Source organism: Lepus europaeus, chromosome 4, assembly GCF_033115175.1.
Source record: "Lepus europaeus isolate LE1 chromosome 4, mLepTim1.pri, whole genome shotgun sequence".
Taxonomy (NCBI): Eukaryota; Metazoa; Chordata; class Mammalia; order Lagomorpha; family Leporidae; genus Lepus; species Lepus europaeus.
Genome location: NC_084830.1, coordinates 22576075 through 22600129, shown reverse-complemented (window position 1 = coordinate 22600129; position 24055 = coordinate 22576075). Strand labels below are relative to the sequence as shown.

The 24055-nt window shown below is 37.9% G+C and overlaps 1 protein-coding gene across 4 annotated transcripts in view; it reads left to right on the top strand.

Annotated features, from left to right (window-relative positions):
* The window catches only part of COL14A1 (collagen type XIV alpha 1 chain), a 264888-nt gene that overhangs the window by 6492 nt on the left and 234341 nt on the right, over window positions 1–24055 (top strand). For all 4 annotated transcript variants that reach the window (XM_062188053.1, XM_062188054.1, XM_062188052.1 and 1 more), the window contains exon 2: window positions 16487–16611. In XM_062188053.1, coding sequence (XP_062044037.1) covers window positions 16524–16611 — 88 coding nt within the window. In that variant the 5' untranslated portion in view covers window positions 16487–16523. The remainder of the gene's footprint in view (window positions 1–16486; window positions 16612–24055) is intronic.

Here is a 24055-nt window from a genome sequence, read left to right as displayed (position 1 = left end):
TATAAAATTAATATAAAAATGAATTTTAAATCTATTTGGTCAAAAATGATTAAAGAGAAACATACATAAGAAATTAAAAAGTATTAGAAAAAAGTTAATGCACAAAACATATGAAAATTTTGTGAAAATTTCCATGAGAAAATAAATACTACTTGAATAAGCACAAAGAAATACATTCTTCATGGATGGAAAGATAAACTGTTAGAAAAAAACTACCTAAATTGACCTAATAATTTAATTTTGAGGAATTTTTGGTATACAAAAATAGATAGAAAAAATGTAAAACAAGATGTAAGTTTATATTTATTATAAAAGTTTTTTTCTAAACAATTATTACTTGTTTGAAACAGTCACAAAGAGAGATGGAGAGACAGAGAAATCTTCCATCTGCTGAATCCCTCCCCAGATTGATGCAACAGTCAGGACTGAGGCCAGGTCAAAGCCAGGAACCAGGAACTTCTTCCAGGTCTCCCATTGGATGCAGGTGCCCATGCACTTGGGTTATCTTCTGTTGCTTTTCCCAGGCCATTAGCAGGGAGCTCATTAAGAAGTGGCACAGCCAGGACACGAACTGGTACCCATATGGGATGCCAGCATTGCAGGTTGTGGTTTTACCCCCCACATCACAATACTGGCCCTATATTATAAAGTTTTTTTTTTTTTTGACAGGCAGAGAGAAAGGTCTTCCTTTTGCTGCTGGTTCACCCTCCAATGACCGCCGTGGCTGGCGCACCACGCTGATCCAAAGTTAGGAGCCAGGTGCTTCTGGTCTCCCAAGGGGTGCAGGGCCCAAGCACTTGGGCCATCCTCCACTGCACTCCCTGGCCACAGCAGAGAGCTGGCCTGGAAGATGGGCAACTGGGACAGAGTCCGGCGCCCCGACTGGGACTAGAACCCAGTGTACTGGTGCTGCAGGCGGAGGATTAGCCTACTGAGCTGTGGCACTGGCCAAAAGTTTTGATCATTATAATTATTCAACAGCCATATACAAACAGAAAAATCCATAGAAAACAAAGGTAGCATTTTTAAGCTTCAGCAAAAGATGGATAATTCTATAAAAGTTATATATGGACTAATTGGCTATAAATCAAGGCAGAAAATTAAAAATCTTTCCATTTAATAAGATATTCTAGACTATCAAAGATTTTAAAAGTAATTTTAAAACTTAGCTGACATAAAATTATATACATGTTATATATATATATATTTATAGGATATCATGTTGGATTTCAATCCTTGTACACATTATGCAGTGTTTAAATCAGGGGAGCTTTTAGCATTGTAAAAACATCTACGATTCTTTTGTCTGACATCTCCATACACACACACACACACACACATACAGTATGTTATAATTTTCTATAGTCACTTTACTGTGCAAAAAATTGCCAGAACTTCTTTCTCCTATTTAAATATACCTTAGAACCCATTCCTCCCTTCCCTTACTCTCCCCAGCGTCTGGTAGCCACTTTTATGCACTATTAAACTTTTTAGTTGTCACACAGGAGTGAGACCATGTGACACTTGTCTTTCTGTGCCTGGCTTATTTCTCAGCATAATGACCACTAGTTCTTGAGTGAGCAAAGATTTGAATGTAAAATTTGAACCATAAGAGTACGAAAAGAAAATGGAAACTATTAAAATTCCAAAGAAGAAAGATTTCTATGCCTTCCATTAACTGTAGAAGACAAAAAGAAGGAAAAATGGTATTGGGCCAAATATTTTTAGTATATATGATGGAACAGGAACCACATATTAAATGCACAAATTCTCGTGAATAAGATGAACAATCCCTTGAAAAGGACCAAGTATTTGCTGGAGAGTTCATAAAAAAATTAAGTATATGAGAAGGCGTACCATCTTTTATACTTTTAGTCAAAGAAATATTGAACATTAAAGTATAATTACTTATAAAAGAATTTGCTGATATCAGAGTATGAGAAAACAGGCACTCACATATGCTTTTTTTTAATTTTTTTTTTTTTGACAGGCAGAGTGGACAATGAGAGAGAGAGACAGAGAGAAAGGTCTTCCTTTTTTGCCGTTGGTTCACCCTCCAATGGCTGCCACGGCCGCCGGCGCGCTGCGGCCGGCACACCGCGCTGATCCGAAGGCAGGAGCCAGGTGCTTATCCTGGTCTCCCGTGGGTGCAGGGCCCAAGCACTTGGGCCATCCTCCACTGTACTCCCTGGCCACAGCAGAGAGCTGGCCTGGAAGAGGGGCAACCGGGACAGAATCCGGCGCCCCGACCGGGACTAGAACCCGGTGTGCCGGTGCCGCAAGGCAGAGGATTAGCCTGTTGAGCCACGGTGCCAGCCTCACATATACTTTTATTATAAAAACTGGCATAGCCATTTTGGAGACCAATTGGGCAATATTTGTTGATACTTTTTAAAAGAAATAAGCATACCCTGTGTCCAGAAGTTCCACCTTTAGTGATTTTAGAACATCTGTCTGTGTTCAAGGGAGTGGCTTGTAGAATTGTTAAAATGGGGGGAAATGGAAACAATATCAAACATCTGTGAGTAAAGGAATGACTGAGTAAAATAGGTATATTCATAATATGAAATTATGACAGAAATATAATAAATTCTATATGTATCAATATGGATAGATTTCAAAGTTATGGTGTTGAATGACTAAATTTGTGTTATAGGCCAGTAAGTACAAGACAGTATAGTTTACGTAAAAACATCCACATAAAGCAAAATCTTCATACATATATGAAAGTATATGTATACATATATGAAAGTTTTTAAAGTTGGGAATGATAGCCACCAAGTTACTAAGAGTAAAGATGCAGAAGGAATTTTAGCTTTATCTGTGTGCTTCTAATTTTCTGATGAATATATTCATATTACTTATGAGATTGAAATTAAAAATAAAATGTGACCACTCAAATTTTAAAATTTTCTTATTTATGGTCATTTAATTGAAAAAGAGAGAAACTTTAATTTACTAGTTCATTTCCCAGAGGGTCCGGGCCAGGCAAAGCCAGGATCACAGAACTCAACTCCCACATGGGCAGCAGGGACTCAAGTTCTTTTTTTTTTTTTTTTTTAATATACAGAAGATCAATTTAGTATAAAGATTTCAACAGTTTGTACCCACATAGAAACACAAAGTGAAACATACTGTTTGAGTACTAGTTATAGCATTAAATAAAAATGTACAGCACATTAAGGTCAGAGATCCCACATGAGGAGCAAGTACACAGTGACTCCTGTTGTTGACCCAAAAAATTGACACTCTAGTTTATGGTGCCAGTAACCACTCTAGGCTGTCGTCATGAGTTGCCAAGGCTATGGAAGCCTTCCAAGTTTGCCGACTCTGATCATATTTAGACAAGGTCATAAAAGACAGATTGAGGATAGTAACCAATGATCCTAAGAGTGGCAATTACCAGGTCTGAACTATTATACAGCATTAAGTGGGGGAAGAGGACCATCAGTACACACAGGTTGGGAGTAGAGTAGAGGTTATGATTACAAAGGAATGAGGCCCAAGTGCGCTAGACAGGGTCTAGAACAAAGGACAGAGTCATTATTAGGGACCCAAGTTCTTGAACCATCAGCAGTAAGCTGGAATCGTAAATGCAGCCTGAAATTAAATTCAGGCACTCCAAGAAGGGCTGCTGGTGTCCCAGCTAGCATCTTAACTGCTTTGCCAGAATCTCACACCAGACAACTGCTTTAAAAAGAACTGAATTTGAGAAGAGGCAGAAAAAAATAAACCTTTGTAAAATTATAGATATGAAACCAGCGTCATGTGGTATTCATTCACTCACTGGATGTGTCTTGAGTATAAATGTGTGATGTTATGTCATACTAAAGATGTCACGGCAAATAAAGTCTGGCTTCTGTTTCAAGAAGCATACAGCCTGGAGAGAAGACCTTTGGTCCTGGACCAGTCAGTGATTTTATTCTATCAGGCGCTTTTCTAGAATATTCAGATCAGCCCCTAATATTTTTATTAAAAACTTCAGAAAATCTTAAGAATCACCAGATATCTAATTCAAATCCATATGAAATATTTTGTCTTACCATTTTATTTGTGGCTTACCATTTTATTTCTTATTTTTATTTTCTTGTTTTTTGATGAGCATTTTAAATTTTGAATAATTTCAAGTTATTGCTGTTCCCTTCCATAATTAGTAGATTTTATATGCTTTCTAGAAATGCTTATATATCCTAAGATTGAGGGGATATTTTTGTCTAGTTTTAACATACTCATCTGGTTGTTTCTAATCCACTTGGTGACAAGGTTTTCCCTACCCTATTGAATTATCTTGACGTATTTCTGAAAAATGAATTGACCAAAAATGTCTGGAGTTATTCCATTCCAGCTTTACTTAGGCTAAGTTTCTCTGCTGTCATTTATGGGAGCTTTGTAACAAGGTTTGATAGTAGGAAATATGAGTTATTTGGCTTTGCTCTTTTTAAGATTGTTTTGACTATTCTAAGTCCTTTGCATTTCTATGCAATTTATGTAATCTTTTAATTTCTGCCCAAGAAATGACTTGTGGAAATTTTGGTTAACATTACATTCAATCTCTAGATTGAGGACAATCTAATAGTATTGCATTTTTCAACCTATGAATGTGGTATATTGCTCTATTTATTTTGACTTTAATTTCTCTCAGCAGTACAGTCTTGTATTTTTATATTTTGCACACTGAAGAATGTAGAAGTTTTACATGTTATTAATTTATAAGTATTTTATATTTTGGATGATATTATAAATATATTTTTTGAATTTATTTCTTTTTGTTTTCTATTATATAAGAATTGATTGATTATTGCCTACTAATATATGTCCTTCAGCCTTTCTAAATTTATTTATTAAGCCAAGGAAGTTTTTTTTTTTTGATAGATTCCTTAAGAGTTTCTATGCAAACAGTCATTTGATTGTGAATAAAGCCAGTTTTACCTTTTACTTCCCATTCATTTTGCATTTTATTTATTTTTCTTCTCTTATTACACTGGCTAGGACTTATACGATATTGAATGAAAATGATCCTAGTTAATATTCTTGTTCTTAAGAGAGAAGTATTCAATATTTTATCATTAAGGATGATATTAGCTATGGGTTTTCATAAGTAGCATTTATCAGATTGAAGCAGTTTCCTTCTAAGTTTGCCGACTTTTTTTAAAAAACTAAAAAGTATATTTATTTCCACTTTATTTGAAAGAGAAAGCTAGAGATGTTCAATCTGTGATTTCACTCCCCAGAGGTGCATAATAGCCAGGGCTTAGCTGGGCAGAAGCCAGGAGGCCGAAACTCAGTGTAGGTCCTCCACGTGCATTGCAAGGACGCAAATACTTGAGCCATCACCTAATGCTTTTCAGGGTGTGCCTTAGCAGGATACTGGATCAGAAGCAGAGTAGCAGTAATTCAAACCAGGCACTCCAATATGGGATTCACATTTCCCAAACAGTGTGTTGACTGCTGTGCCAGATGTCTCATGTCTGCCCCTGAGTTTCTTTCTTCTTCTTTTTAATATCCAAGAGTGGGTTTTGGATTTTTCTCAAACATTTAGTTCATTTATTGAGATGATTTTTTCTTTGGTCCATCAGTATAAGTTCTATTGATTTAAAAATATTAGTCTTGGCCGGCGCCACGGCTCACTAGGCTAATCTTCTGCCTGCGGCAGCAGCACCCCCAGTACTAGTCCTGGTTGGGGCGCCGGATTCTGTCCCGGTTGCTCCTCTTCCTGTCCAGCTCTCTGCTGTGGCCCGGGAAGGCAGTGGAGGATGGCCCACGTCCTTGGGCCCTGCACCCGCATGGGAGATCAGGAGAAGCACCTGGCTCCTGGCTTTGGATCAGCGCAGCGCACCGGCCGCAGTGTGCCGGCCATAGCTGCCACTTGGGGGGTGAACCAATAGAAAAAGGAAGACCTTTCTCTCTGTCTCTATCTCACTGTCTAACTCTGCCTGTCAAAAAAAAATTAGTCTTACATTTCTGAGATAAAATCCCTTTAGTTATTATTACTTTTATAAATTTTTGAATGTTATTTGATATTTTATAAAGGATTTTTGTATCTATGTTCATTAAAGATATTCTATAATTTTTATTTTTTGTATTGATATGTAGTTTTGATAAAAAAGTTATATTAAGTTCATGTCTTTTCTGAGAAGGATTGGTATTTTTAAGATTATTTATTTGAAAGTCAGAATTACACATAGAGAGAAGGAGAAGCAGAGAGAGGTCTTCCATTGGCTTTGTTCAATCCCCAATTGGCCACAATGGCTGGAATTGTGCCGATCTGAAGCTGGGAGCCAGGAGCTTCTTCTGGGTCTCCCACGCAGGGGCCCAAGGACTTGGGCCATCTTCCACCGCTTTCCCAGACCATAGCAGGGAGCTGGATCGAAAGTGGAGCAGCCAGGACTCAAATCGGTACCCATATGGGATGCCGGCACTGCAGGTGGCCTCACCTGCTATGCCACAGTGCCGGCCCTAAGGATTGGTATTACATCTTCCTTAGATATTTCATGGCATTCACTAGTGAAAATATCTTGAACTGTAATTTTCTTTGTGAAATATTTTAAATAAATGTAGTCCCTCTTATTAGACATAGGGCTATTTCAATTTTCTATTTCTTTATGTATCTATTTTAGGAAGTTGAATATTTCTTTTTTAATGATTTATTTATTTATTTGAAATGCAGAGTTAGCATGAGAGAGAGAGACGGGAGATGGTGGAAAGATCTTCCATCCTCTGATTGACTCCCCAAATGGCTGCTGTGGCTGGAGCTGGGCCCATATGAAGTCAGGAATCAAGAGCTTCTTCCCAGTCTCCCATGTAGGTTTAGGGGTCCAAGTACCTGGGCCATCCTCTGCTGCTTTCTCAGGTGCATTAGCAGGGAGCTGGATTGGAAGTGGAGCATCTGGGACTCAAACCAGTGCAGTGGCTTTACCCACTATGCGACAGTGCTTTCTTTGAAGATTGAATATTTCAACAGTTAAAAATTTTAAGTTAAATTATTGGATTTATTGACAAAATAATTTTTTTTCTTTTTAATTAGTTTGTGAAATGCTTTCTTTTATTCATGGTGCTGGTAGTCATGTTTTCTATCTGTATTCTCTGACTACACATTCTAAAGCTTTTCAATTCTATTAATATTTCAAAGAGAACATTTTGATTTTTGTTACAATTTTACTAATTATAATTTTGCTTTTTTTAGATTTTGCTTTTGTCTTAATTCATTTCAATTTAATTTTATTTTTTTTACTTTTATTTAATAAATATAAATTTCCAAAGTACAACTTTTGAGTTATAGCAGCTTTTCCCCACATAATCTCCCTCCCACACACAACCATCCCATCTCCCACTCCCTCTCCCATTCCATTCTTCATCAAGATTCATTTTCAATTATCTTTATGTACAGAAGATCAATTTAGTATATACTAAGTAAAGATTTCAACAGACTGCACTCACAAAGACACACAAAGTATAAAGTACTGTTTGGTTAGTATCAACTTAATTTTCATCTGATTTGCTTTTTTAAGCTTCTAGAGGTGGATCATTGACTTTTAAGTATTCTTTTTTAAAAAAGAATCATTTTATTTATTTATTTGAAACTAGAATTACAGAGAGAAAAAGAGAGATAGATACACACACACACACACATGTGCAAAGGGAGAGAGAAAGACTTTTCACCTGCTGGTTCATTCCCTAAAATGGGCCAGGGCTGGGCCAGGCCTAAGCCAGAAACCTGGAACTACATTGGGGTTTTCTACATGGATGGCAGGGACCAGGTACCTGGATCATTTTCCACTGCTTTCTCAGGTGCATTCGCAGGGAGCTGGATTGGAAGTGGAGAAGCAGGGACTTTAATCAGTTCTCAGATTGGATGTCAGCATGGCAGCCAGTAGCCTATGCTGCACTGCCACAATGCTGGCCCCTTAAGTCTTCCTTTTTTATGTAAACACTTAAATCTATAAATCTCTTTCTAATCTTGTAGCTGCATTCCAAAAGTTTTTATGGATTGTCTTTTATTTTTCATTTTCTTTCAAGCATATTTTTGTTTCCATTGTGATTTCTCCTTTGACCCAAGGATTATTTAGAAGCCCAGTTAATTTCATCATATTTGGATTTTGTAAAGATGTTATTCGTTTCTAATTTAATTATGTTTTCAGAAAACATGCTCTATAAGCTTTTAGTCTCTCAAAACTTACTGAGTCTATGGCCCAGAATGGCCTATTTTGTTAAAATTTCCTGGTACATTTGAAAAATATGTACATTTTGCAATTAGTGAATGTTCAACAAATATCAGTTCATGGAGTTATTCACCTCTTTTGTATCCTTACTGATATTTTATCTGGTTTGTTGTTTAATTTCTGAGAGCAGTCTTAACATTTTCTTGCTTATGATTTCCTTCATATAAGTTGTTGCTTTGTGTAGGAGTATTTTTTTTTTTTTTTGGATAGGCAGAGTTAGACAGTGAGAGAGAGAGAGAAAGGTCTTCCTTCCGTTGGTTCACCCCCCAAATGGCTGCTACGGCCAGTGCACTGCGCCTATCTGAAGCCAGGATCCAGGTGCTTCCTCCTGATCTCCCATGTGGGTGCAGGGCCCAAGGACCTGGGACATCCACCACTGCACTCCCAGGCCACAGCAGAGAGCTGGGACTGGAAGATGAGCAACCAGAACAGAATCCGGTGCCCCGACCGGGACTAGAACCTAGGGTGCCGGTGCCACAGGCGGAGGATTAGCCAAGTGAGCCGCGGCACTGGCCATAGGAGTATTTTTTTTTTAATACTTAATTTATTTATTTGAGAGGCAGAGTCACAGAAGAGAGAGAGGGAGAGACATGGAGAAAGGTTTCCATCTGCTGGTTCACTCCCCAAATGGCCACGACGGCCAGAACTGGGCCGATCCAAAGCCAAGAGCCAGGAGCTTCTTCTGGGTCTCTCAGGTGCATGCAGGAGCCCAGGCCCTTGGGCCATCTTTAATTACTTTCCCAGGCCATTGGCAGAGAGCTGGGTAGGAAGAGGAGAAGCCAGAACATGAGCCGGTGCCCATATTTGGTGCTGGTGCTGCAGGCGGGGGCTTAGCCTACTACGCCACTGCGCTGGCCCCTGAGTATGTTGAAGCTCTAATATAACGTGCATACACATGAATGATTAAGTGTTCCTGATTAATGATCTCTTTACCATTTGGAAGTGTCCAGAACTTAAGAGGAGTTTTGCTCCACCCCCCCACCCCCCGCCAATTGTGGTTCACTCTTTCCTGTCACTTTCCTTCTCAATGCCCAGCTTTGCTGGCATGCCTGATCTGTCCCTATGGGCACTTTGGACTAAGAAGAGTGCTATAGATTTCCCTTTGATTTCTGACACCACCCCGTGCGTAGAGAGGAGTTCCCTCAGGGAGGCAAAGGCTAACTACCAAGCTAACCATGATAAAACTGGGTCTTTAATCCCACTGCAGAGTTTTTTCTACTATGCCATGATGCTAATATACAAATAATACAGATGCTTCTTGACTTATGATGGAGTTATGTCCTGAAAAATTCACCATAAGTTTCAGATATTCTAAGTGGAAAGTGCATTTAATACACTTTAAATTTACTGAACCTCATAGCTTAGCATGCAGTACATGTACGGTTATTTGGTTATTCTCCCTGACAATCATGGGTCTGACTGAAAAACCGTGATTCGTTGCCCTGCCCAGCATCAAGAAAGAACTCTACTGCATAGTGCAGGAAAAAAAATCAAAATTCAAATTCAAAGAAGAGTTTCTACTCAATTCACATCATTTTCACACCCTTATAAGATCAAAAAGTCATTGTTCAACTACCTATCATAAATTAGGCATGGCTTGTAATTGTTGTCTGTCTTTACGTAGAGAATTCTTTATTTCTTTTTTAAACTTTTATTTAATAAATATAAATTTCTAAAGTACAACTTTTGGATTATTTTCCTCCCATAACCACCCTTCTACCCGCAAACTATCCCATCTTCTACTCCCTCTTCCATCCCATTCTTCATTAAGATTAATTTTTAATTATATACAGAAGATCAACTTAGTATATATATACTAAGTAAAGATTTCAACAGTTCCCACCCACACAGACACTCAAAGGATAAAATACTGTTTAAATACTCGTTTTACCATTAAAAATTCTTTACTTCTAAATCCACATTCCCATAGATTTTGATCAATCCACTGGTTCAAGTTCTATTTTCAGAAGCTACCCAAAATAATCCTGTATTATCTTCATGAAAGCTATTCAGATATATGAAGATACCTGTTCTGTGTGCATGATTCTTATTTTAACTAGGCCTAAAACATGCTTATGGGAGGAGACTGTTAGCCTAGCAGTTGAGATACCTGCTTCCCACTTCAGAGTACCTGGGTTCCTTTCCTGGTTCTGGCCTTAGACCCCAGCATCCTGCCAAAGCAGACTCTGGGAGGCAGTGGTGATGGTCTTTGTAATTGTGTTCCTGCCATCCATGTGGGAGACCTACATTGAATTCCTGGCTTCTGGCTTTGGCCCAGGCTCAGTCTTGGCTGTTGTGAGGAGTGAATCAATGCATGGGAATTTCTCTCTTTCCCTCTGTGCCCCCCCATCCCTCTACAATCTCTCTCTCCCCCATCTCTAATAAAATAATAAAAAAAGAACATGCGCCTAAATATCTCCATTTCTTTCAAGCCTCATTTTTGTGAACTTGCAACTATAATTGCTCTTTTTCTAACCCTATGATTTACTTTTTTTCAACTTTTATTTAATAAATATAAATTTCCAAAGTACAACTTTTGAGTTATAGCAGATTTTCCCCACATAATCTCCCTCCCACCCACAACCATCCCATCTCCTACTCCCTCTCCCATCCCATTCTTCATCAAGATTCATTTTCAATTATCTTTATGTACAGAAGATCAATTTAGTATATACTAAGTAAAGATTTCAACAGACTGCACTCACAAAGTATAAAGTACTGTTTGAGTAGTAGTTTTACCATTAAGTCAGGCCTTTCACATCTTTGTATGGTTAATTATTTTAAACTTGTATAGAGCTATTCTCAGGAGACTGATTAAAAATGGATAGGAATGTATTTTGAAAAGTCTAAAGCAGTTCCCACATGCAAATAATTATTGTCTCTGTTATTATCTGGATATTCAGTTTTTGCCTAAACCCTCTTGCCATGTGAGTCCCACAACCTTAAAATGATTCTTCTTCCTCCTTCAGCATCTACCCAAGTAGCAAATCCATTGATACCATCCCCTTTCCTCTAAGTTCTTTTAACTTGTTGATAACATGCTGCTAACCATGTGCTGACTCTTCACTGTACTTCATGTTTATTTTGTTCAACTTTTCTATGTGGTTCCTTATGTTTCCCCTTTGCAATAAATTGTAAGGGACCTCCCTGAGGGCTTTTCAGGTAGTCTTTCTTTTCAATTAGTTGTAAGTGATCTCACCAAAGTATCAAGTTTTATATCTTCCTAAGTATCGAACACAGTGCTTTGGTTATAGATAGGACTCTCAATAGTGATTGTTGAAAATTCCAATAGACTATAAATAACAATCTTTTTCAAAACCTGGAACTACTGGATATATGGTATGCCAGGTGGCTAAAAACCATTTTGTTTAAGTTTTATTTTTTCATAGGTCAGCAATGATTAAATAGAATGTTATTGAAAGTTTGGACATGTATATATATGTAAGTCTTGGCAGGAGTGTGTGCCTGTGTGTGGTGTATAAACACTTTAGAATAAATATTTTAAGAATTTTGATAAAACTAGCTCTATGTTAGATTGGGAGTTTCGTGGGTGCCTGTGAGCACATTTTAATGTTGTACTTGGGGTCCTTGCTCCTTCTTAAAGCTGGTTGTAAAAGGGAGATTAAATAAGACAAACATACAAAGTCGAGAAAGGGCAAATTAGAACTAATGGGGCTGGTTTTAAGTTACTGATTTTAAAGGTGGGACAGCGTTTTGAGAAAACTTGTACTAAACATTATCAACTTCCCTCAAATATGGTTTATACTTTCTGAACTCAGTACTAAGTAGCCTTTTCTAATATTTTAAAACCAACCCCCTTCCCCCAAATAATCAAGAAAGTTATTTGTGTTGTGCAGGCTTTTGGGCAAAATTTCAGCAAATTAGGATTTGACATTTTAGTAAATATTAAAATATCTCATGGCACTTTAATAGGAACTGAGATTTTTTTTTTCTTGCCTCCACTGTACTGTCCAAGAATTTGGGACTTGGCAGAAAAGCTTGAGAAAACTAAAATTCCACTTCTCCAATATGGTATCACTCATCTTAATTTAAAATAAACAACAAAAAAGAAGAACTTAAAGATAGGCCCTGACTACAATCTTTTTCCATGTAAATAGTAAAAAAAAAGTTGCCAACACTAGTATAGCATCTACCTATTTATTAAGCTAAAGTACTTGAAATGCAGATTATCTTCCAATGTAACACATTAATTATGGCCTCACACCTGGGCACAGGAACCTCCGTGCTTTGAGAACAGAGAAAGGCTATTTATTGGATTGTGACTTAAAAGACCCCTCCTTCCTCCCACCACCCCTGCCCACTGTTGAAATAGTATCATGTGGTATCTGCTGTTAGTCTCCTGATGGCATCTTGAATGCCAGAAAAGGCAAAGATGGTCAGGTGTAGCTTTTCCTCCCTTTGCTTTTGTTCTGTTTGAAACCAACAGTTATGGTGTTTGGGGCAGAGAATTTAAAAAAGATTTCATTTGAGTTAAGAGAGTGTATTCTTCTTTGGGTGTTGTGGACAGCTGTCTGTATAACTGGCAGATGGACTGATGTGCTGATTAGATAGAATTGAAGCTTGAAGTGGTACCTGTCAAATCTCTTGTCTGCCTGCCTTCTGTCTGTGTAAGGATTGCTTACATCTTTGGGTAATCCTCTAATCTTGTTTTAGTTGTCCCTGTGGAGTTGGGATCCTAAGCATCTCCTGGGGCTTTTCCTCCTGTAGTTCATCAAAGACTTATTCACCATTTATCCCATTTCCTCTGTTTCAGTCTCATGCTACTTTGACAATTACAAAACTATGAAAATAGAGAAAGCTTTCTAGTTTATTCTTTTTGTTTGTTTGTTTGTTTATTTTTTGACAGGCAGAGTGGACAGTGAGAGAGACAGAGAGAAAGGTCTTCCTTTTTGCCATTGGTTCACCCTCCAATGGCTGCTGCAACCAGCACGCTGTGGCAGGTGCACCGCGCTGATCCAAAGCTGGGAGCCAGGTGCTTCCTCCTGGTCCCCCATGTGGGTGCAGGGCCCAAGCACTTGGACCATCCTCCATTGCACTCCTGGGCCACAGCAGAGAGCTGGACTGGAAGAGGGACGACCGGGACAGAATCCGGTGCCCCGACCGGGACTAGAACCCAGTGTGCTGGCGCCACAAGGCGGAGGATTAGCCTGTTGAGCCGTGGTGCCAGCCTAGTTTATTCTTTGAAGCTAAACTAATGTTGATACCATAACCCTTTATGAAAAGAAAACTAATTGTTAAAGGTTGGTTATTAATATAATTTCAAAAAGTAGCTATGTAAATTGAATGTTATATAAAGCACGAAGTTATATAATATGCAGACACAATCAGACAAGTGAGCTGGTGGGAGAGCCTCCCCCCAGCCCTCCCGCTGAGGAGCCCTTGGACTCCGGGATATTTCTGATTGGCAGGTGTTGGGAGGGATTCTTTGGTGATCCAATGCATCAGTGAGCTGCACAACTTCAGTCCAGGACTGTCAGAATTCAGGCATCAGAGCTCTCTGCAGAGGCAAAACCAAGATGGATAGAACCTTGGAATCCCTGAGTCACCTCTTTGTCCAAGTCTAGCCTCACAGGGACCTAGCTCTCGCCTTCAAATAATTCGACATTGTGTCAGTGTTCCAGGAATCTTGGGAAAGCAAACCACAGACAAGGGCTGTGTTCCTAAGTGAAGCACTGTGTTCTACAAGTTGAGGCCAGCTCCTGGACTTCCCTTTGTGGGTTATGTGACCCCCCCAGGGGGGAGCTGTCTTGGCATTGTTCAGTGTGATTTAAGTAGAGGTGAGGTCCAACAGGATGCAGCAAAATGGTCTGATCAACTCTGTCTTCCGTGGGCTGCGCTCTTGCAGGATCCCCAGGAATTCATTGTGGCAAGTGTCCAGAAAGCAGTTACCTTCCCCACTTTGACTTTAGATTTGCTGGAGGACCTAACACTGGCAGGGAAGCCTCTCCCTCCATTGGAATGGTCGAATATGTGGAATAAAGGAGTTTATTTGTGCAGAATGCATAGGACAGTCTAAGCATACAGCAGGGGCTCTACATTTTATGGTGAATAAAGTGCAAGGATCTTTTATAGATGAACCATGGAAAAATGGACTCAGCTTTCAGTATCAGGAAAGCCTATTCCGCTCCAGAAAATTACATTTTAAAATTTATTCTAGCAATATAATAAACCTTAAATATTAGCATGTTTCCTTTTTTTTTGGGGGGGGGGGCTGCAAATTCATTGGTTTGGGGCCACATTTGTGGTTATCTCTGCTAAGTATATAGGACCAGACACATTTTTTTTCTGTGCTCTCTTAGCTAATTTTTATTTTCTCACAAAATTTCCCTTTATACTAAGGTTGCCAGTGAAATACAGGATGCTCAGTTAAAGTTTCATTTCATATGAATAATTGGTAATTGTTTCAGGATTAAGGTTACTTCAAAAATTTGTGGAAAATGAAACTAAAAGAATTTACTCAATGCATTTTTCATATAGTGCCTGGAACATTTTTATACTCACATTATTTGCTGTTTATCTAAAATTAAAGTGGAGTTCTATATTTTATGTGTTAGATCTTTGCAATCTTACCTTCTATGTTATGTTTTATGTGTTGCTGTGTTGCCTCAAATCCTTTATGGAATGATATTGGGGAATGAGTGAATGAATGGATATATGATTTAAACTACATCCTGGGTGTTGGCAAACTCAAAAGGCTTTCATAGCCTTGGCAACTCATGACAAGAGCCTAGGGTGATTACTGACACCATAAACAAGAGTGTCAATTGTTAAGTCAACAACAGGAGTCACTGTGCACTTACTCCCCATGTAGGATCTCTGTCCTTACTGTGTTGTACAATGTGAATTAATGCTATAACTAGTACTCAAACAGTACTTTACACTTTGTGTTTCTATGTGGGTGCAAACTCTTGAAATCTTTACTTAATATATACTAAATTGATCTTCTGTATATGAAGATAATTGAACATTAATCTTGATGTGAATGGGATGGGAGATTGAGCGGGAGATGGGATGGTTGCTGGTGGGAGGGAAGTTATTGGGGGTGGGAGCCACTGTAATCCAAAAGCTGTGCTTTGGAAATTTACATTTATTAAATAAAAGTTAAAAAAAATACATCCTCGGTATTGAAATGTCTTCTTTATCTCTAAGGATAGTACCTATAATTTTTCCTTTATAATAAATCATAGTCTATAGATTGTCCTTTTATTATTTATTTTTACTTTCTGAAAGAGAAATAGAGACAAATTTTCATCCACTGGTTCACTCCCCAAATGCCTGTAGCAGCTGTGGCTGGGCCAGGCTGAAGCCAGCCGCTTGGAACCCAATCTAGGTTCCCCCATGGGTGGCAACAGATTGAACCATCCCTATTGCCTCCCAGGGTGCGCATTATTAGGAAGCTAGAGTTGGGAGTGGAGCTAGGACTTGACACCAGGCATTCTATTATGTGTCCCAAGTGTGTCTTATGGGTGTCTTAAATAGCACCTTAACCACTGTACTATAGTGCTCATCCTATTGACTGACCTTTAAATTAATACCCAATTTTCACCCTTCTACCTCCCTCTTTCTGTTCCTCTCTCCCTCCTCCCTATTCCTTGTTCCTTTCCTTCCTTTATTCTTTCCTTGTCTATTTTTATCTTTCTTTTTCTTATAGCTCTTCTTTCTTTTATACCTAATGAAAAAGAAAAATTTAGAAGAGTCTGAGATTCACACAAACTAGGAAAAAACGAGCTATGAGACAAGACTCAAGGATTACAGGTTCTTCAACTCAAGAAAGAGATGTCTCATTAGCAACTTAATATCAGCACAAGATGGTTTTTCAATTCTCTGATCATTCTGTGTATTTGTACTTAATAGGCAATGTAAGACAATTGCAGGAGTTTTAACTTTATGTGGTAAATTTGGGAGGAAACATTACTGTCATGTCATTGTGATTCATTCTAATGTTCATTTCATTTAAACTTATGAAATTTAGCCATTTGGGAAATTCAGCCATTTGGGAAATTCACTATGAAATTTATGTTCTTATACAAGATATATATTGATATTTTCTCCCAAATATTTCAAATGACTAAAAATAGCATCTTTAAAAAACAAATCTTTCATCAGCTTTTATTTTAGAGTGAAACGCACAGTGCTTGAGGAGGTTAATTACGTCCTGACAAGTTAATTCAGATTGGCACATCTGCCTGTCCTAGATGACTGTATAGACTTTATTTTTCAGTCTTCCTTGTGTTCTCTGTTTTCAGGCAGCTGCTACAATCTATGTAAAAATCAAGAAAGAAAATGAAGATTTTTCAATGCAAGATGCGGTACTGGCTGCTTCCAGCTTTTTTGGCAATTGTTTATTTCTGCACTATCGTCCAGGGTCAAGGTAATTGGAAATTTTAAGAGAATTAGTGGGGGCTGGGACTGTAGCCATCTTGGTTCTGATTCTTGTTTATACTTTACTTATTCAAATAGTGCTTCATTGGTTCAACTGTGTTTCTGGGCAGAGTACTATGTTGGCTTTTACTCAGCTATACCGGTGGTTTGCACTGTAGAAATGTGACACAACTTTGATGAGGATTACAACTACACCTTTGACTGAACATAGTAATTTTGTGGTAATTGGTTAAATAGCTCTTTCTGAAAGTGCTTCTGAAAAGACTCTGGGACTTTAATCAGTGAGTCAAATTTGCCCATAACAAACCAGTTCTGTTAATAACAAAGAACTATAATGTGTGTACACTGTTCCTAATCATGCCCTGTGCCTTACCTACAGTGTCTACAAAGTATTTATAGCACTTCATGTCTGGTTCATCATTTTGCACTATTCCTTAAAAACTTAGCCCATAGTCTAAAAATTATGAAAGGTTTGACATGGGCTACTGGTTTGCCATCTTAAGTACTTCAAATGCTTGAAAGTTTCATGTAAATTAAATTTAGTTTGTGAAAGTTAGTCTTTGTGTTACAGGCACTTTTAAAAAATTTCTATTCATTTTTCTAAAGGAAATCTAAAGTTGAAGAATGACCACCCATGAGCAAAATTTGGCCTACTGCCTGTTTTTATATATTAAGTTTTGTTGGAATACAGCCATGCACATTTGTTTACATATTATCTGTGGCTGCTTTCCCTCTACAATGGCAGAGTTCAGTAGTCATGAAAGAAACTGTATGCCCTGTAAAGTTTAAATTATTTATTACGTGACCCTTTGCAGAAAGAATGTGCTAACCACTGAAGTAAGTACACAGTATGCACAAGTGCACACAGTGACATGACTAGAAAAGCATGCTAATCCTGCAGAGACTGAAGTGTTGATATGAAATGTCATTCATCAGCCAAGCAAACTAAATGCAATAAGGTGGTTTTAGGAATGTTAATATCTAATGTTTAGAATTGAGGATGATAGAAACATCGAATACATGCACCATCAAACCCTTCTTCGTCACTGAGGCACACTTATTTGAAAAGAAATAGAACTTGACCATATTCAACTATCTGCTGTACACCTGAGCTTATTAATGATTATATTTCCAGCTAGTTCACTGAACACATAGCATGCAGTTAGGTTGACAAATTCTGCTGATTTAATTTGTACTGATGAAAGAATGCTTTCAGTTGTGACAGTGATAATGGGAATCCTAGATAATTTGCTATCTGCATTCGGGACACAAGATGCAAATTGCTGAGCCCTTCCAGGATTGTCATCTCAGTGTAGCTTAATTCAGAAATAGTTATTCATTCCGTGCGTCAGGTTCATGAAACAAAGCCGAATAAAGCTCTTTACCTTTAAGGGGTTTATAATCCACTAGGGAAACAGAAGCATAAACAGATAAATTGCAACATAAATGATGTAGGCTCTGGTAGAAGACAAAGATGGGCAGATTGATTGAAGCTTGAATATGAAATATTTTCAACAACTGTTTTCAGGAAAACTTTGACAGCAGCATTGACCCTTATATATGTGACTCCCAGGATTTGAGAGCTAGGAATAAGTAAGAGTGACTACTAAAATATCAAGTTGTCTATGAAATGAGTGTTGACATCCGAAGTGGAGAGTATGATGAGAAAGAAGAGAATAAAGCCAAAAATTCACTTAAGAGGTAGAAAAGATGGAGCTTGTTTGCTGATTAAATATGGAGACAGAATACAAACAGACATCTAAGATGATTCTGAAACTTCCCGCCAGAGACCTGAGTGGATGGGACCTTTAATTTCAACCCATGTGTTTTTATTGCTTCTGCACCTTTGCATTGTCGTTTACTTCAGCTCATAAAGGCAGAGGTGCTCTCTCTAGTGCCTATATCTCCAGTACAGAAAAATACTTCAGTCATAGTAGGTGTTTGTTGAAAAGATTAATAGGTGAAACAAGTATTTGAAATGGAAGACACTGAGTTCAGTCTTAGAAAAATATATGAAACTTAAGGATCTTGTGTGACATCCAAGTGGAGATGTCTGATAGGTAGTTGGTGGTCTGGATCTTTGGAGAAAGAGATCAAGGCAGGAGATTGTACTTGAATTGTTGTGTGCTTGTGAATTAGTTTTCAAAGACTTTTGTAGCTGTAGAGGTAGAGTTAGAAAGGCCTGCCTTGGGAAAAAGTGGGTATGAAGTCTGCCGAATACCAACGCTAAAAGTTTAGCAGAAGGAAAAATCAATGATTAAAAGTGTGAAATAATTTAGTAGTTATAAGGAGGGTTAGGGAATGTAGTGACCCAGAAGTGAAAGTAGAGAAAACTTTCAAGACAAGATGGTGCTGACTTGCTGGAGGAGATTCCACTAAGAAAATGTTTAGATGGCACTGGCTCTAGTCTTTGGGAAAATACATGAGACTTTTGAGAGACCTCATTCCTACTATAATATAATTTATTTACATGATTTATTTTGATCAAGGAAAAAAGAATACAAATTGCTTTATTGGATTATTTTCCTCTTTTAAAACAAATACAGCAGTGAGTTCCTTTGGACTGGACAATTTTGACACTAATTTGAGAAGCCCATATAGTAACCTTTAGAGTTATGTTTATGAATAAAATAGGAAAAAAAAATCAAGGGTGTTAGGCAGAGTAAACAATGATCTGCAAAGATCTTCACGTCCTAATCTCCAAAATTTGTAGATGTGTTGTGTTATATGAAGGCAAAGGGGGATTAAGGTCTCAGATTGAATGAAGGTTTCCAATCAGCTGACTTTAGGACAGGGGGATTATCCTGGGTGATCTGAATGTCCCCAATGTAATTGTAAACGGCTTTAAATGTGGAAAATGGAGGCAGAGGTGCCAGTGTTGGTGATGGCATATGAGAAATGCTGGACTGGTCACTGCTGGCTTTGAAGATGGAAGGAGCCACAAGTCAAGAAATGGGGGAAACTTCTGGAAGCTGGAAAATGCAAGAAAATGAATTCTCCCCTAGAGCCTTCAAAAAGGAATGCACCTTCCAACGTCTTTAGTTTAGCCCAGGGACACACATTTCAGACTTCTGACTCCCAAGACTGTAAGAAAATGATCCTTGTTGTAAACTGCTAAATTTGGAGAAATTGTTACAGCAGTGATAGGGATTTAATTGAGTTAGCTAAAAAGCATAAAAGGAATTAATTTTCTTCCCTTGAATTGCTGGTCCACAGAATTCATTTTTACCACGTAGTCTTTTCATGTAACATCTTATGAAAAACTTTCCCTCTTCAGATACTATGAACCCACATCAACCTCAGTAATTATTTATACCTCAGTTATTCTAGTATCTTCTTTTCCAGATAAGTTGTTAAGTGAACTGGAATACAGAAAAAGTGCTGCTGTGTTGATTGTAGGGAAAAATACATATAGCGATGATAGAATGATAGCATCAACACTTTCTTAGAATTTCACAGTTAATATATGCTTGGTTCTCACAATGTTTTTTTTGGATGGTAAGAAGAAGGAACCACTGAAGGTAAAGTAACTGTCATTTAAAAACCTCAAGGCAAATAAAATTGGAGACTTTGCATGGAGCTCGATTTAACTTTATAAAGACTTCTGTGTTAACAGATTGACACATTTTTGCTATGAATAGTAGTCAAACATATTTGAAAGTTGAGAATGTTTTCCTTACTGCTGTTTTTATCATCTTTATAATGGATCATGAAATGCATTATGCATTTGGGCAGTGCATTTAATAGAAAAAATGAGATGAATAGCTAAAGTTTTTACTCTTTGTTTTTTATTTATTTAAATTTCTTGGAAAAACAGCCAAATACTTCTCTCATGTTTAAAGGTCTTTGTTACATAAATATAATAGATTGTTCCATCAGTTTAGCACATTACACTATATTTTGAAGGGGAAAATAGATCTTGGTGTGACCATACTGTTTTCTCTCTATCAGTAGGAGATTTTGGTTGCAAGTAAAAGCAGCTTCTCTAGCCAACTTAAGGAAAAATGTATTGACTAGTAGGTATTACAGTAACCCCTATAGTCAAGGTAAAAGTTAAATAATGAAGCTTTAAAATCTATCTGCATACCTGCCGGCGCCGCGGCTCAACAGGCTAATCCTCTGCCTTGCGGCGCCGGCACACCGGGTTCTAGTCCCGGTTGGGGCACCGATCCTGTCCCGGTTGCCCTTCTTCCAGGCCAGCTCTCTGCTGTGGCCAGGGAGTGCAGTGGAGGATGGCCCAAGTGCTTGGGCCCTGCACCCCATGGGAGACCAGGATAAGCACCTGGCTCCTGCTATCGGATCAGCGCGGTGCGCCGGCAGCAGTGCGCCTACCGCAGCGGCCATTGGAGGGTGAACCAACGGCAAAAAGGAAGACCTTTCTCTCTCTCTCTCTCTCTCTCTCTCTCACTCACTGTCCACTCTGCCTGTCAAAAATAAAAAATAAAAATAAAAAAATTAAAAGTGGTTTATAAAAAAAAATCTATCTGCATACCCTCTTGGAATACAGTTTGTAGGACAAATGACCCCTTTCTTGAGAGCATGCTGTTGGAATTAAATTATTGGAGCAATTTTCCATCCTTTCATTGCTAGACACAAGTTTCAGATTCCTGGAGCAGTCTACATGACTGGGCATTTTCTACTCCTTGGCTAGAGGATGATGTCTGATTGAGTGTAACCAAGGGTCTATGCAGTGTTGGGGAAGGAGTTTTGTTTTTGGAAGAAAACCATAGGTGGTGGTGTTAGCAGGAAAGGACATGATTGTGTGTAGTGATGAATACAAGATGTCCGTGGCAAAGTCCCTGTGAAAAAAGTAGTATTTTAAGAAATTGAGAAGATTTTACCAGAATGAAATCTTTATGTAAGTTGTTTCTTATCAAAATAACAAGATTTCAATGGAGTTGAGAAGGAAGGAAGGGAGGGGGGAAAACAGTAGAAAATTAGTTTTTTAATATGTAGTCAGTTTATGAAATAGAATTTCCTAGATGGTTGATAACAGTGAGTGTTCAGTAGAGTGACAGTTTTCCTCCTGCCCATGGGCTTCTATGTGAATCATTACAGTGAAATTCTTTGAGTTTAAAAAAAATCTTTCTTCTCCAATATAACACAACACAAACTAGAAAAACAAATAATCCTGTACAATCATTAACAAACCCAACCCTGCCATTATGAAGAAGATAATGAGTGGATCCACCTAAGTCTTCCACCTCAATCTCCTTTGGGGTGAAGTTCATGTATTCACAAGTGTAATATTGAGCTAATTCCACAGAGGAAATCGGACTTCACCATACAAGGGATGAGTTTGTTGGCTTCTGCTGGGTTTGTAATGTGTGCCAAAAATCAAGCTTTACCACTGATTTTTTAATCTTTTTGAAAAGATTAGTATTTGAACTGATACAAATTAACTTTTGAGTCAAGTTCATGCAAGAATTTATAATTATTCCTGGAAGTTAAGGACAGTGCATATACATAGAAAATACTTCCTTTGTGCTTGTAAAAGAAAAAATCCTGGGTCTGGTATTAAATATACACACGTTTTTGTTCCATGAGGTAAGAGCAATTATTTCTCCATGCATTTACAGTGTTTCTGTCAATCTTGTTGCCCTTGCTTTGGCTCAAGTCCCAGTGCCTTCTAAATGGGAAAAAAATGCTAATTTTGAAATCTATAGCTGTATCTTATGCTTCTTTATTTCTTATCTAGTGCCTCTTTTAGGTCAAATCATAAGGGAAATGTAAACTTTGTGTCTAAACAAGATTTTTGTTTAATGATTGTGAAAGTATTTATGCTTATAGGCAACAGATGTAGTCTGTTGACTAACAGTTATTGCAGTATTGATTTTTGCTAGCAGTTGTACCAGGGCTGCAGTTCTGTGAATCATTTGTAAGTTAATTTTCAAAAGTTGAATATGCATGCATTTGGTTCATATTGTGTTTCCTTTAGCAATTCTGTGGAAACCAATGCCACTCTGGGTTCTGTAGCACCATCTGAATTTTCTGAGCACAGTCCATCTCTCTCTCTTTATTTTCTCCTGAAAGTTAAGAAGGTTAGCCAATGATTGAAGAGATGTTCAGGGTTATAAAACTGATAGTGTTTAAAGAATAGTAGCATTCATAGAAAATGTTCAGAAGATGTCTAATCTCTAGCCTGGGAATCATGCATATTGTTAATTTCTTTGTTCTTGAAACGTCAACATACTGGAGTTAACCCCAGTGTTAAGTGTGTTTTGTGGTGGCCTTACACTAATTGTGTCCTAAGGTTTTATAATTTATTACAATGACTGAAAACATGAAAGGTTCGCAAAAGTAATGATACAAGTCTTAAATCTTTTTGACATAGGAGATAGAACTTATTTTGTATTATTTTCAAAATAAAATTCAATTCAAGTATCTTAAACCATCTCCTACAACACGGAATAAAATATTTTGGAGAAACATTAAATAACAACAACAACAAAAAAGAAATGTCAACGTACTTGGAGTGCTAACAGAATTGGTTGACCTTTTGGAACGGACTAGATTGAAGCCACCATCCTGCTGGTTGTATTTTTTCCACTAGATGATTTCCAGGAATACAGTTTTTTGTTTTTTTTTTTTTCACGTGTGAATTCATGGAAGATTGGCCAATGATATCTACCAGCCAGTGACTTGATTTGACTCAGATGCCTGTATGTGTTCCTTAGAATTCTAGATTCTTATTTTAAATTTTTCTTCCACAAGTAATAGGAACCTATGTATATATAGATTTTCTTCCCAAATTGAAGAATAAGCAAAGTAGTAAGATTCTCTGTTCATCTAAATTTTACATTTAGTCATTTTCTTCTTCCAGGTGAAAATAGTTGATCTTTTTAAAATATTTATTTATTGATTTTTAAAGTCAAAGTGAGAGAGAGAGATAGGAGAGGGAGAGAGAAAGAGAGATCTTTCACCTGCTGGTTCATTCCACAGATGGCTGCAAAGATCCAGGCTGAGCCAGGCCAAAGCTGGGAGCTTCATCTGGGTTTCCCACAGGGAACTGGATTGGAAGTACAGCAGTTAGACGTGAACTGATGCCAGGGTCACAGGCAGTAGTTTTGGTTGGTTTGCCACAATGCTGACCCCCACAATAGTTGATCTTAGGATAGATTCATAATTTTAAATTAACAGAGAAATGTAAATGTTTTCTTCCATTCATGTCAGGTTGAGAATAGGAATCTAATGATTTTGTTTTGATTGCTAACATCCTGTCCTTAAAGATGATAAAGGACAACTACAAAAGGAAGACTACTCAAGATTGTGTATTCCGTTCTTACTGATTTTAGTTGAGTGGATAGGTTAAGGTCAGAAGTTCTTCAGTCATCTAGCTCAGTGAAGGGTGACTTAATATGGAACTCCTTTCAAGGAAACAGTGCCTTTCAAGTGGATCCGAGATGGCTCTTCATCAGCACGTGAACTCGAAC